The sequence below is a fragment of the Odocoileus virginianus genome, chromosome 12 (assembly GCF_023699985.2).
Source record: "Odocoileus virginianus isolate 20LAN1187 ecotype Illinois chromosome 12, Ovbor_1.2, whole genome shotgun sequence".
Lineage (NCBI taxonomy): Eukaryota > Metazoa > Chordata > Mammalia > Artiodactyla > Cervidae > Odocoileus > Odocoileus virginianus.
The window spans coordinates 59,236,901-59,252,374 of NC_069685.1; the positions used below are offsets into that span (position 1 = coordinate 59,236,901).

Here is a 15,474-nt window from a genome sequence, read left to right on the forward strand (position 1 = left end):
CTCCTGGAATGTAGCACTTTTCAGTAGCTGCTTATCACTTTGCAGCTGTTCTGTCTTTGGAAAGGGAGTTGCAGATACAAGTTATGGCCTGAAGCATAGGTGTAGAAGCATCCTCTCATTTCTCAGGGGTCACGCTTCGAGAAAATAGAAAACAAGGGTATTTCTGTGGCAAAGACAGTAAGTCAGACTTCCACAGGCGTTTGGCACTACTGATATAAAGTATATGGAACTCGTTTATTCAGTGAAGAAACGTTGATTTTATTTCAAAGTCAGGTAAAGTTTTTTAATATAGTAGTCAACAAAGTAGCGTGATTTGTGTCTGATCTTTCACATTTAACAGTTGCTTGGAAAAGATGCTAATTAATGAAGAGGAGCAGCCACTATTGGTGTATTTGTCACAGAGCGGTGCTTTCTAAAATAGAAATTGAAAGTAACTCCTAACACTGAATGGGTTGGCTATTGGAAAAAAAGTAATGATCTTCTGGTGCAGACACAGTTGCTTGTGGACTTAAGCCTTGGCCCCCGTGGGGAATTTGGTCAGATTTTTACTCTGTCAAGGAGTAGACAGCTGAACTCACACCACACCCAGCTTATAAAATGCCCTGGAGGATGGAGGAGCACCAGAGGGGAAGGACATTGAACAGCCTGAACTCAGTTACTTGTGTCTGACATGCCAGATGGCTAAAGAGGAACCCGATTCCTTGCCGATCCCTGTAACTCTAATTCATCCAGCACCATGAAGCAGCCTGCATGTGAGCAATGGGAAGAGCGTTCAGGGCCTCCAAGTGCCAGCCTCTAACTAAAACGGGGTGGTGCCAGGCAGCTTAGCGTGTTTAAAGCTGACACCACCACGGTTGCATTTCTGGGCGACAGAGCCAAAGGAGAGCGAGGCCAGGTCTTCCGGCCCTGGCTGAAAGATGACTGATCATCAGAGGGCGGCACACACACCAGTGGAACATTCAGATGAAGATGTTGATAGTTCAGTAGGCCTCCGGTTCTCTTCGTGATATGTTTATAGAGCAAACTTACCTTGATCCGGTTCCCTCTCTTTAAGAAAAAACAATACTCAGTTGTTTGGAATTTCAAAGAATATATTATGTAATAAAAACTTGTTGATCTTAATTTTTCTTGTTGGCTTTTTGGGCAGCAATAGCTCATCTGATTTTTTTTTTTTTTTTTTTGTAAACTGGATTTCACTGTCTTTCTTGCTTTGCAAAGCAACTCTAATAAGTTATCTTTGTGCTGCTTCCATGGTGTCTGCTGACATTTTTGGCATTTCCAAATTGCTCAGGGCTCATCTGAAAAGCAGGTTACCTAAGTGATGTCTTAATGATCTCAAGCTCTTGCTTGAAACAGCCTTAGAACCATCCAGGGCACAGCCTGCCTGCAGATATTTTCTAGGGCCACCATGACCAGTCTTTAAGCGGTGAGATATTTCGCTTTTAAAAAGTCTAAACTGCAACTTTTCCACAGTCAGAAATGATTTCATTTGCTTAAGTGATTAAGTGAGTTGATTGCATTTCACTCATTCTAGAAGAAAGTTTGTGTTTGTGGTTGCCTTTGACTTTCAGCTCAGCAAGCTGTTACTGTTCTTATTGTTAAAGCTGGTAGTTGTATTCGTTTACTTGGTGTTTGCTTTTTCTGCTTGCTATAGAAAAACACAGTCCCACTGCCAAACGTGTCTTTCAGCTTCAAACACTCCAGAGTGAAAATTCGAACCTCAGGAAACAGGCCACAACCAATATATATCAGGTGCAAACTGGTTCTGAGTACACAGACACTTCCAACCACTCTTCCTTAAAGCGACGTCCGTCTGCCCGTGGCAGTAGGCCCATGTCCATGTACGAGACGGGATCAGGTCAGAAACCCTATCTCCCAATGGGAGAAGTGAACCATCCCGAAGAGAGCAGGACGAGACTCCAGCCTTTCCCGGCGCACGTAAGTAACACCATCAGCGCTTCCGCTCTTTACTCTCTGTCCAGCCTGACCCCTGCCTTCCCTCTTCTCAGCTTGCAGATCCCCAGTCTCCGCTTTGCCAAATCGGGCTACGAGAACCGTCCTTGTGTTTGCTGTACTGACATGTCGACGGGTGCTTGTGGTGTTCCCACAAGCACTCAGGGCCTGTGGCCGAAGGTGTCCCAGCAGCCCTGGGGATTCTGGCTCTTGCTTGGCCCCCTCTCCCCCTTTTTCTGCCCCATATCCATAGTGTCTTTCCCAGGCGGCCACTGTTGGAACTTTTTTGGTCATGAATTTCCTTCCCCATATCCAAAACCAAAAATTTAGAAAGGTTACCACTGGAAGAAAGTACTGTCTTCTTCCAGGTAGGTGGGTACATGCCAGCTTATGCACCAGAGCCCTCAGAATTCAGAGTGCCTTCTCCACTCTTCCACGTGCAGCAGGTGGCGTCTGTGGCCTGGGGGTGCAGGCCTGGTCTGGAAGCCTGTGGGCCTCGGCAGCCCTGCACCTGTGGTCAGTGCACCTGTGCCGGCCTAGCTGCCGCCTCCTCCTCCCCCACTGCGGGGAGAAAGTGTTGCTTTTTCATTTCATGAGAACGAAATGTAAAACTCCTATATCAACTTTACCAGCTTTATGTTCCAAGGATAGTATTCTGTAACAGGCTGCTAACACTCTTGTTTTTCCTGTGGAATAAGTATTGTGTTGTGAGGTTTTCAAATTATATATCTTTTGGATTAATTTATTTTTTTAAAAACTATGTTTTGACAAAATGTTTGCATTTTGAACCTACGTGATTTTATTTTTTTCAGAGAGTAATACTTATCTTTTTGAATGTCAGTTGTTCTTCAGTCCATTTTTATAGGGATTTCCAAAAAAGTTCTCAGAGTCAATAGTAAAGAATATGGCCTGGGAAATTATACCCTATTCAATTTTGTCAAGCTTTAGTGTGGTAAAATTACAGTGTTGTTATATTGTAATTGGGAATCTGCTGCTTCAGCTTTTAAAGTTGTTTGGACTAAACATTCTAAAACAATTGATTCAACACATTTGGTGTAATGGGAATGCCATTGAACTAAGTTAAGAGTCTTATTTTTGTATAACTGAGAACAAAACTTAGGAAAAGCCACTTTGTTCATTTTAACAGTGTACTTTTTGATTTTAAAAATACTTAAAATGTAAAAGTGTCTTATTATTTTAAAAGTTATATATCTAAAAAAAAGTTATATATCTGTACTGTATCTGATATATATAAACCAACTTTAAACCATTTGTATAGATTTTCATTTCATATCATCTGTCCTGATTAAAAAACAAATGTTTGTTTAAGACTATCTATTTAAAAAAAAAAGAAACCATTGGCAGTTGACAGATTATGCTAGGTATTGTCTTTTCCCTCATAGAAAAATAGCCTTACAGATTCCTAGTAATTTCCGAGAGGCATTTATTTTTCTGAGGGATTAAATATCTTTGGGGATCTGTCATTGGCTAGCGTGGGTGTTTCAGCACTGATCCCATGTAGTGAGTTGCTCCTTAGGAGTCTTTTAACTGGGAACCCGGGCAAAGCCAGGGTGGGTGGCGGGGTTTCATGTTTGTTTTGTGTTTTCCCGAGTGTGTCTCTTTTTCCCCTTCCAGATTGGGAGGAGTGCATTTGTGACCTCCTCTTCGTCTCTGCCTTCCTTCCCCTCCACACTGTCCTGGTCGAGGGACGAGAGCACCCGAAGGGTTAAGTACACTGAATGGTCTGCTCTCTGGAGGAAGGGCCTTGCTCCTGGGTGCTTGGTGCTTCTCCCGGCCCTCCTGGCCTGCCGCCCTCCTCCACTAACAACCCTTCTGTCCTGCATGAGGCCTCGCACGCACACCCGCACGCATGTCTGCGGGAGAAGGCCTCCCTCCCAGCTAACTCCTCATTTCTCAGTCTCATGTGACTTTTAACATGGTCCACAATTCACCCTGTAACATTGATTCTGAGCGTTCTGTCTCTTTAAACAATCAGAAAATTAGCTGGCTGCTGGTTAAACATAATATGGCAAATCTGTCCAATTTTGTTCAGAGTGTATTACAACTAACGGAAATGCTGAGACACCGTGTTTCTTGTTTTTTATTTTCTTAACATCTTGACATGTGTTGTGTCAGCACCTGACTTGACAGACCCAGGTCTTGCAGTCCCTGCGTTCCATGTCCGGATTGGAGGTGTAGGCAGCTGTTAGGACGAAGCTGTTCACTCTTAGTTGGTCAAGTCCAACTTGCCAGTGTATAATTTACATTCCCAGTTAACAGTACGTGATTCAGGTAAGCTCCCTTTAGAATAGCCAGGCAGCAAGTATTTATCAAGCACCTCGTCCATACCCTGCCTTTCAGAAAGTCAATTAAAGAGTCCTAAGAAGTTAGGTGACACCCCTGCTCCCAAAGGCACTGTCAGTTTAAAAAATGCCTTCATGCATGAAGAGTACATGACAGCAAGCTGGGAAAGTCATGGAAGAGCACAGGCTTTGAAGACCTGTGTTCAGGTCCTGGCTCTTGCGTCTTATACTGGAGAGGTGGTGTCCCTAAAGTGAGAGGAGGGTGGGAGCCTGTGGGTGAGGGACCACCTTTGCAGACCAGGGGGGATTTGCACCAGGCCTTTGTCTGTTCCCTCCACATTGGCTGGGCCTATGGAGAGTCTTCTTTCCCACTGAGGAGAGATGTCCCAGTGCCTCACACTTCAGGGGCCTTTCAGGGGCTCTTTTCTGCGCTTTTGAGGTGATCTATTGAAAAGAAACCTCCCGACATACGTGTGCTACTATCTTCAGAGCAGTTCTGAAGTTGAACTGCACCGTTTTTAGTACAGTATTTCAGTTAAGGCTTTCCTGGTGGCTGAGTGGTAAAGAATCTACCTGCAATGCAGGAGACCCAGGTTCCATCCCAGGGCAGCTAAATAGAAATGATATCTTTCTTGAAATGTTGTTGCTAAGAGTCAGGTAAACCTTTTTGTCCACTGTGAAAAAGCTTTTTTTAAATTTTTGGTTGTTTTGAGAATTATTGCCAGGACTGCTTGCTGAGACAGTGTTTTATACACATCATTTACGCTGGTGATCCCAGTTGCTCCTGACAGCTTCATCATGAGTTCAGGTTTTTATGGCACATCTGTATTCAGAGAAAGCTACCAGTCTCTTAAATAAACTGAACCAGCACCAACTATAAGGTAACTTTTCTATTAACAGCTTTGATAGAGCAGCACTTTTAACTAATAGACCTGAATTCTGCATGTTGACAATAATTTCCTTAAAATTAACGCTCACTAATTTGAAAACCCGAAATATGCTTTTGTTGACAACGATGAAGGATTTAATGTAAGTAACCAAGTTCCTGGGTGGTTATTGCTGTACATTGTTACCTGTATTCAAGAAGCATTTCCTGAGTACTTTCATCAGATAGATGAGTCACTACTCTTCTAACATGCTTCAATGAAACTTGGTACTTTTGATCACGGGTGATGCATTTGATTTGTGATTAGCAAATTTACATCAAGGAAGGTTAAAAAGATCCATTGTAAAAAGATGGGATTTTTCTGGGTTTAATTCTGTTTTCTAGCTTTTTCCACTGGAACTACTCTGGACAAATTTCCCAGAATACTTATTTAAATGCAGGTTTTTCACAGTCTATTTTATGCTCTCTGTATGTGTATATACACAGAAGCACACACTCATCTTTGTGTGTATTTATATACAAAAACTAAAGGAAAAGAAAATTAAAGATTAATCAAACATGCACTGTGAAAGGTAAGAAGAGATTTTTTTTTTTTTGTTTTGTTTTGTTTTGTCTTGTTTCTGTTTTGTTTTTTTATTTGAGATCATCTCTGGAAGAGCCTGTTTCACTGTTCCCTTCCTAGGATATAGTGCCTGCTTTAGTTTTCCATCTAGACAGCCAGTAGCCAGTAACTCACTGATTGGTTCATAAAGCCACATCAGAGGCAGCAAGTGAAGCAGCACCGCTTGCTGGTAGGAGATCGAAACAAAGGGATCTTGCATGTTGTAGTTTTTACAGAACCTAGCTCTGCAGACTGTCTGTACAGCTGCCAGCCAACACTTCCAATCACTTGTCAGATGAACTCTAGTGGTTAAAGCACAGACTCTTTAGGAGCTCATCGCAATGTCTTGTGTTAAGTGGCTGGAACCAAATAGAGCATCTGAAAGACCTCAGCACACACAGAGAACAAGCGTTCTACCTGGGAGAGGACAGAGAGAGGCTAGCAGGCAACACGTATTCTGGTAGAGAAGGAAAGAAATCATTTCTGGATCCACTGTTCATCAGTTACTAAAAATCTTTTTTTAATTAAAACTTTTTTTGGCCTTGCACATAGCTTATGAGGTCATAATTCCCCAACCAGGGAACAAACCCAGGCCCTGGGCAGTGAAAGCACCAAGTCCTAACAGTATTCTGCCTCTAGAGAAGCAGAATGATGAAGCAGAATAGGGGCTGCCTGCCTGCCTGCTCACATAGGGCTTTCAGAAGGCCACGCAGCATGGTCAGCACGGAGCAAATAATTAAACTTTAGGAAGGCTTTCTTAACTGACTCACTCTAAGGGAGCCATTCTTAGGTGAAGCCACAGGGACTCCATGTGTTTAAACAGGGCTCTGAATTTACACATGAAGAAATTCTGAATTTGCATCTATCTCTTACTACAGCTGCAATAAAAATCCTTAGTTACATGTTTTGATTCACTTGGATTAAATTCAAGGTATAGAACTAGAAATAGCTCATGTTTGTCTTTTGCAATTGGTAATCAACCTAGGTTTTAAATTGGCTTCCACTGATTTCTATTCAAATGAAGAAATTCTCAAGCACTATGGATAAATACTGAGGAAATCCTCTGTATTAAATACTCCAGAACTAACACAGTTCCCTTCAAAGGAATGTGGTCCCCTCTAAATGTAATACTCCCCCATCCCACCCTGAAGGCCCTGTACTTAGTGTTGCTGCCATTTGCTCAAAATAGTTCAAGGGTTTCTGCATCCCTTTTATTTTACACTGTATCTTTATGTTTAAGGGCTAGATGTTTGGGGAGACAGATGAAAATGTTTGGAAACCAATTGTCACACCGGCTTCATCCATTTTGGCTCACAAACAACGTGTGGCAATGAATGAGTGATTTCTGGCTTCCTCTTGTGGCTCACAGAAGCCGTCTCTGAGAGTGATTCTTGTTGAGCCAGATTGAGAGCAGTGGTGGGCCTTAGAGTTCCAGGCTGGGGCATCGCAGGCAGCAGGAGACAGGAGGCCCAGGTTATTGGTCCAGGTTTTCTGTTGACTTTTTGGCGTTGGGGGTGACCCCCGGGTCTTTTGGCCCTTCCTTTTCCCATCTGCTATTAGACCAGTTTATCTGCAAGCAGCTCCCAGCACTGATGATCCAATCTGTGGGTATACGGCATGTTTGCTTCTTAAATGGGTCTCTTTATATTATGGTTAAACTCCAGAATTCTTACAGAGCTAAACATGAACGTTGCCTTGCGTGTCTCTGTTAATTTGTATCAGGGATCTGGGTGCAGAGCAGCTAAGGAATGAAGATGAAGATGGGATAGAGAAGGAAAAAAAGCATTTCTGGATCCACTGTTCATCAGTTACTAAAATTTGTTTTTTTAAAAAACCTTTTTTTTTTTGGCCTTGCACATAGCTTGTGGGGTCATAATCCCCCTACCAGGGATCAAACCCAGGCCCTGGGCAGTGAAAGCACCAAGTCCTAACCACTGGACCCCCAGGGAATTCCCCGTTACTAAATTTTTAATAAAGCATTGGCCCCTGTCCCAGATGAGGTCTGGGGCATGAAGGCCATGTGGCCTGACAGGTAAGGATTCCTGGGAGGGCAGCCAGGAAGTATCTGGTGCTCTCAGCTAACGGGATCACCTTTTGTCTTGTAGGCATCCCGGCTGGAGAAGCAGAATAGCACACCTGAGAGTGACTATGACAACACTCCCAATGACAGGGACCTGGAGGACATGGGGTACTTGTGCAGGAAAAAGGCCTTGGGGCTGGGCTCTTTAACCAGAAACTTAACAGCATGGTCATGCCCTTCACCACCTCCACCGGCTTCTCTGTCCTCAGACCTTTAAGGTCCTCAGATACCGAGACATAAGTTGATAGTTCACACCTCTTCTCATCTCACCTGATTGCCCCTAGGGGCCCTTTTTCCTTTTACCAGCAGGTTAGACTCGTCTCTGAGTCTCTGTATTATGCTTACAGTCAGTCCTTCACTTCAGATCAACATTAGGTTATACCCTGCATCTCTGTCCCAAGGAATTGCCTTGATTCGAATGACTTAATAACCATACACGCTCCTCATTCTGTTTGCTCCCTCCCTTTCCCCATCATTAGCCTTCCTACGAGGGTCATCCCATTCAGCCTCGTTGTAGAATGAAGCAGCCTCCCCGTGAGCAGTGGCTGCTGCTGCTCAGTGAGCCTTACCCCAAGTCTCCTGCCAGACAGGATAAAGGAAACCACAGTAGCAGCCCGCTCGTGCCTCCAGCAGATGCACACGCTGCGGCTCCTAGAAGCAGAGAGGCCGCCCATCAGCACCTGTCATGTTTAACCACTTCTTTAACGCTCACAGGTCAAGCAGGAAAGGGAGGCAGAGGAACTCAGTGTGGCAGGGTGACAGCTCAGGCCCAGACATAGCAGAGCCCCACACGGCCTCCAGCCCCATCCTCCCCAGCACCGAAGACGTCATCCGGAAGACGGAGCAGATCACCAAAAACATACAGGAGCTCTTAAGGGCAGCCCAAGAAAATAAACATGACAGGTACGGGGGCTTGAGAAGGAATCCTGCCTGGCAGGATGTGTGCGCATGCTCTGGGAGAGATGCTGCTGCTCTAGTTACAGACAGGACTGGGTGTTAACATGCTGACGTCAGAAGGTATGGGAAATCTCAGGTTCACATAAGACACTCAAAAACAAATTTGTAAATTTTGGGGTTTTTTTTGTTTTCTATGGTACATTTTTTTTCTTTTTAAAAACTTTATTTTTTATATTTTTAATTGAAGGATAATTGCTTGACAATATTGGTTTCCTTTCTGCCATACATCAACATGAATTAGCCATAGATGTATATATGTTTTCTCCTTCTTGAACCTCCCTCCCACCTTCCACCCTTTACCGCCCCTCTAGGTGGTTACAGAGCACCCATTTGGGTTCCCTGAGTCCTACAGCAGATTCCCACCGGCTATTTATTTTACATATGGTAGTGCGTATGCTTCCATGCTACTTCTCTCCATTTGTCTCATCTGTTTTATGTGGTATTTTTAATCTTTCATCTTCTTATGAAATGCTCCGAATAAAACTGCTTCCAGAGATAGAATTACAGCATCTTTGGGGTGGTGACATTCCTAGTTCTTGGGGTGAAAGAAGCTGCCTCAAAACTGGCAACAGATTCTCCCAGCTACTCTGCTTAGCTGGGGAGGAGTGTGTGCCATAGAAGGCTTCCTGAAATGAACCTGATTTCTTACCTGATTCCCTCACGTGTGCATGTACACATCTAGGAAGCAAGTGCTTGACAAATAAAAGTGGGTCTAATCATCACCCAAATCATTCTCTGCTCCTGAAAGAAAAATCTGCTCCATCTGGGCAGAACGGCATCCCACAGAGTTCTTTCCAGCTGCAGAGAAGGGCCCAGCCTCTGTTCTAACCCACCCCTTTGCTCTTGGGTAAGTTGTTAGCAGTTGTGAGCTGGCCCTAGTTTCAGGTGGTGACCAGCCTGCTCCAGACACGTTGTTTAACATCATCCCACTGAATTTGTGAAAGCAGAATTTGATAAAAATCCAAGAAAAACCTCATTTTCAGGAGGTCAGCAAAATTTGACCTTCCCAGGTGGCCCAGTAGTAAAGAATCCAGATGTGAGTTCGATCCCCGGTCAGGAAGATCCCCTGGAGGAGGAAATGGCAGCCCACTCCAGTATTCTTGTGGCAAATCCCATGGACAGAGGAGCCTGGTGGGCTTACAGTCCATAGGGTTGCAAAAGAGTCAGACACAACTCAGCGACAGCAAAGTGTAGTGCTTCTGTGAAGAAGTTCTCCATGCCTTTGCACAAACAGAAGTTGTTCAAGGAACGCAGTAGTGCCCCTCCTTTTTCCTCTGTGTTCTCTTCCACAGAAGGATGAACCAGTGTCTCTTGCAGTCTGCATGTCCCTGGCACTGTCATGTTCACCGCCCCGCTTCCTACCCTTTTGCATTTTGCTGTGCAGCTCAGACTTTTCCCAGTGTCATCATTTCCCCCTCACTAGGAGAGGAATGGGCAGTGTTTATTACCGGAGCAGAGTTAGTCTTCATGGGTGGATGGCTGGAGGAGCCTCAGAGAAAAAGAGGAACCTGCACAATTTCTCAGCCTCCGTCCACAAAAATCATATAGCTGTTTATCTCCCCTTCCCCCGGACATCCTGTTCATCACATGCCCCTCCTGCCTCACATGCTATAGATGTGCAGTACCTCTGCTCAGCACCACGACCTTGACAGCAGGCCCCTTCATTCCCTCATTCATGAAGCAAAACGTTTCCCACTTTCCCACGTACACGGTCTGTTAGGGCCCCTCGATAATATGGTGAACCGCTCCCGTAGCACTCTCCCTCTGCTGAGCAACATGCTTCACTTTCCGTCTCACCCAGCTCGGAAGTGCCCCGCTCGTATTGCAAATGACCAAAAAAATATGCTTACATTATGTTTCTTTCCTTGATGGTTGTCAAGAATATAAATATGTGTCCTGGGGCTGTTTTCTGGCTTCGAAGATCGCAATATGGTGCTTGGTACAATCTGGGAAGTTTGGTGGTTCTTTTTTTTTAAGATGTACAAATCCATTCAATGTATATTGTGATCTCAGTGTTCTATGGCTCCACCAGGCTGTAATGTACGTCACCTGCATTCATACCTGGAGGCTGTTTTTATATGATGGAATCAACTTTGAAGAATGGGGGCCCCGGCTTTATCCCTGAGTACCTTGTGTTGGTGTGGGATCCACAACAGACTGGCTGTGGCCTTAGCCCCTTTATTACGGGAGTATAAGTGGGAATGTATTCGTGTCTAAGTGTTCTCTGTCTCTGAATTATTTTTGCTATCTTTGAATAACCTTTTTAATATTCTTGCAGTTATATTCCCTGCTCAGAGAGGATACACATAGCTGTTACAGAAATGGCGGCATTATTCCCCAAAGTAAGTCACTCCCTGCTAACTTGGTTCGGATCCTTTTCAATGAGCTCCAAGAAATTTCTTGATGACCTTTACATTATATTCATCTCTTTGTAGCACAGAGAGTTTTAAATATGCAAACAGCCATATAGGGCTATTGGTTTGGGTTTAATAAGACAAGAATGTATGAGCCAAATGCTGCAAGGCAAAGCATTAATAGAAAAAAAATTCTTTCTGGAATATTTCAGCCATGTAAATACTTGTTCAAATACTGCTTCAGAATAGCACTAGTAAATGGATACTGCTAAATATACTGTGTGCAGTCTGAACTTTTGAGTCAGAGCCCCAGCATCCCCTACACTTCGGGTTGCCAAACTTGCAGTCTTTCACGCATCCCCAGTGAAAACATGCAGGACACAACTGCCATTCACTGCGGAACAGCTTGAGTTGTCTTCCGAGGAATGCTTGTCCCTGTTCTCGGAGGTGTCCACCCTGCAGTCCATGGCGAATAGCTGTTTTTCTGTTTAGAAACCCAAGTCTGACATGGTGAGGACCTCCCTCCGCTTACTGACATCCAGTGCCTACCGACTGCAGTCAGAATGCAAGAAAACCCTCCCAGGGGACCCAGGCCCACCCACGGACATCCAGCTGGTCACGCAGCAGGTCATCCAGTGTGCCTACGACATCGCCAAGGCCGCCAAGCAGCTGGTCACCATCACTACCAAAGAGAACAACAACTGAACGGCAGGGCTGGCCCTTCTGTTTTCTAGGCTTTTCCAAGTCCGGTTTCCACTTTAGACATGGAACTCTTGCGATTTTTACAGACACAAACATTTAATGAAAGTTTAAAACTTTTTAAAAAGAAAACTCAGTATTATTTTTGCATGTTTTCTAACAAATTTTCAACTATTAATTTAACCCACTTGCCTTATTTTGTGCCTGTTTGCCAGTTTACCTTCTGACGTTCTGTTGTGCTGTCCGTGACCGTTGAGTTAATAACGATCATAGACACCCGAAAGCAGAACTTCATTGTTTAAAGTTTGTTAGACCTTCTCCATCCCTTCAGACTCCTTGCCTATGGCTAAACTATAAGTGAGATTCTTAGTGAAACATTCTCTGGAGAGAGTTGTCTGATCCCTGTCAAGCATTGTGCAATAAGCAAGTATTCCAACCTCTACTGCAGAATCTCTTTTAAGTTTGGGGTATCTCCAAGCAGGCGTGTAGAGAAAGGACTTTGCCACTTTCCAAAACTAGTGTAACAGTCTCTCTTGGAAGGAAACAGTGAAGTGTTCTGTTTAACTGTCCTGTCACACTCGGTGTCCTCTCATCTAATTTTTCTATCTTGTCTTCTGTCCATTTCTGTTCTGCTGTCACCCTGAAGTCTCCACAGTGATAAGCACTCATCCTCCATGTCCTGTGTGCCTTGGCCACGTTGTCACGCACAGGCTGAGGAGCCCCAGTCCCATGAGCCATAATTTCATCCCACCCCATTCAGATAGCACTGCCGTAAACTGGTGACGAGAGAAATGGTCTACTCCCCTCACTCCTTTAGCCACTTAAAGCCTTCTCACACGACCAGCCCCGCACGTCTCACCACCTTTAAGGACCTCGGATAAGGTAAGATGCGTACAGTCACCAGGGTTCACTTCTCCTCTGGCACCTCCTCGCTGGTACTTCAGTGTCAGACATCTCATTTCAGGAATTCCCTGCAGAGCTCTCTAACAGACCGTGTGCTATCCCAAGGCTACAAAAGCCTGCAGGTGTAAGGTCTGGGATGCCCCGAGGTTGCCTTCTAAGTTACTAAGAAGAGCTTGGTCGTTCTGGAAGCTAAAAGTATATTCCTTCCTGCTTGTGGCCACGGTTTTGCGTGGGCGTGGCTCAGACCCTGACCTTGACCAACGGGGCCAGGCGGCAGTGACAATGAATGAAGCGAGCCAGATGCCGGGGGCAATGGGGAGCCCACAGCATGGCAGTGGGGACATCAGCTGCCCAGCTCCACTCAGGCTGCCGTGTAAATAAAATGGGCCTAGGGTTGCCGAAGCTTTTGACTTGTCAGAAGACATCAGATATTTCCATGCCATCTCCATCTGTAGACGTCGGTGACTCGTCTAAACGTGTTCACAGCACGCATGTGGGCCCGCTGCAGCCTTGAGGCTGCCAGCTTCCAGCTCTGCAGTGGATCACGAGGCCTGGCTTCCCTGGTCTCTCCGGCTTTAGCCTCTGAGCCTTATTACCTTTTGCAGGGCTGCCGTACCCTGTGTTAAGTTGCTGTTGGTCCTTGTTTCACCCATCTGTTCTGTCCCGTAGTGCTCGTTCACACACATGGAAAAGTCAAAATCATTACAGTTGCCCCAGAACATGTTCGGTAAGCCTGTATTTTCACAGAACTGTTTGATTCACAAACACCTTTGTAGCCTGATCGAATGCTGTCGGAAGGAGCACGGTGATGGTGTTTGGTTACTAAGTTACTGTGCTGGGTGCTTTCGCCGGCTTTTGCTCTGCTGAGTAGCGCGGGGAAAGGATCCATATCTCCAAGACTTGTCTGCACAAACCTAAGTGCCACACTCTTGTCAGATGCTGAGGGGCGTCTTCTCGAAGGAGTTCTTCTACTTTCAATTCAGGCACTGTCTGAGAACCGTCTCTGCACCCTGCATGCATGGGCTGTCCCTCCTCTTCCTGGTGAGCACCTGCTCTCCCACCCGGCCGACAGGGCTCCTCGGGCAAGGCCCGGCGCAGCCTCGGGTCGGTGCCCTCGGCCTCCTCCGTTGGGAGGACGGCCTTCTGGATGACGAGTTGCCGCGGTGGGTGAAGCGGCGTCTTCAGGCGCACACTTGGGACCTGGAGTGGGGGACGTCATTTTGTGCCCCTGGAGAAAGTCAAGGAACATGGGGGCCAGCAAAGCATGTCCAGCCGTGAGCACACCGCAGGAGTTGGCCCTGCTGACCCACAGTGCCAGCATTCGGGGAGGGAAGCTCCCAGGTGGAGTGACACCCAGTGACAGGAGGCCCGAGGGTGACCCTTCTCTTCCAGCCCCTTGTGCGTTTCCTCAAGGCTGGGGTCGGAGACCCGCAGGGCCTGTGAATATTTGCACCTTGTCTCGGTGGCCGCTCACCACCTTTTACACACGGGTTCCCTGGCCTTGCACTAGTGTCTGAGCTCTGTCATGTCATCCTGTTCCCCTGGATTCTCAAATCCCTGCCCCCTCAGATGCCCTGAGGAGCTAGGAGGATGCAGGTAGGAAAGCAACCAGGAGGCAGCTCCACCTGAGCGCCTCCTGCTGACGTCCTCCTTTGCCTCGGAATGCAAATAGTTCTTATTTGCCAAAGAACAAAGACTTGGACCCAAAGACTAAACACAGCATTTCACGGATGGGAACTGGAAACGCACAACTCAGGAGCTGTCCTCCAACTCCCCCAGCGATTTCAGCTGCAGAACCTGAGCGAGCCCAGCTCGGGTCTGTTCCCCGCAGCGGCCCTGAGCTCCCCACACAGAGGGTTTTCCTTCTTTCCTTGTCCTGGTTGAAGGTCACCTTGATTTTCCAAAAGAAAATGCTGCATAGGAAAAATGAAATGCCTTTTCTCCCAGTGTCTTCTATCCATGTCACCCGTGATTCTGTACTTATTTTTCCTGTTCGTTGTACATTCATATCCCTATAATTATTGTTCAACCCTGTAAGCGTTGTAAAATCGTTTTGGAATTTGTGCCTGTTAGTTATGCAATAAACAGGCTCTATAAGTGTCCTTGGGGTACTGTGTCTGCCATCAATTAGCTGATGTTTCCAGATATTCAGTCAAAGTTCTGAGGAAGTTCCCCCATGGAAACCCATCTTCCGTGAGAGGCGGTGCTGCAGGTGCCTCCACCCTGGGGGCTCTGTCGACGGCCTTGTCCCCCCTGTGCTCAGCAGACAGCTTACTTACAAGAGATCCTGCATCACGGGGTCACTTCCATGCATCTGATAGCAAGGCCTTTACTCCTCACGTTAAATTTTTAAAATTCAGCAAAAGCCGGTCAAGCATAGGTGCCGTCACCTCTCCTGAGTGAGTAACCAGGGCACAGTCTTCTTTTGCCAAGAAATTGTCTTACCCTTGAGACCCAGGTGCCAGGAACCCCCCAGCGTCTGTGAAGTGGCTGAATGGAAGGACTGTCCACTGGCTCCCGAGCACCATGGGCAGCACTGTGCCAGCTGTGGGGCTACACAGAGGCCACCGGCCTCACCACAGGGATGGGCTGGGGCCATCCAACGGTGACATGCTGGGAGGCTGTCCAGGAGCCGTCCCTGTGGCCAGAGCCGTCGAGATGGCATGGACTCCACAGCTTTCTGGGGTCACACAGCAGCTCACCACACAGCAGCTCCCCGGTGGAGGGGGCCCTGGGGA

The 15,474-nt window shown here is 46.2% G+C and overlaps 1 protein-coding gene across 11 annotated transcripts in view; it reads left to right on the plus strand.

The window, feature by feature from the left end:
- The window catches only part of GIT2 (GIT ArfGAP 2), a 41,250-nt gene extending 26,412 nt beyond the window's left edge, over positions 1-14,838 (plus strand). For 5 of the 11 annotated variants that reach the window (XM_020906989.2, XM_020907011.2, XM_020907021.2 and 2 more), the window contains 6 exons: positions 1,690-1,938; positions 3,589-3,678; positions 7,849-7,931; positions 8,538-8,726; positions 11,059-11,122; positions 11,627-14,838. In XM_020906989.2, coding sequence (XP_020762648.2) covers positions 1,690-1,938; positions 3,589-3,678; positions 7,849-7,931; positions 8,538-8,726; positions 11,059-11,122; positions 11,627-11,839 — 888 coding nt within the window. In that variant the 3' untranslated portion in view covers positions 11,840-14,838. Of the gene's footprint in view, positions 1-340; positions 1,123-1,689; positions 1,939-3,588; positions 5,138-7,848; positions 7,934-8,537; positions 8,727-11,058; positions 11,123-11,626 lie in introns of those variants that run through there. The other 6 variants (XM_020907016.2, XM_020907028.2, XM_020907057.2 and 3 more) reach the window with 4 other exon arrangements.
- The last annotated feature ends 636 nt before the right edge of the window (positions 14,839-15,474 follow it).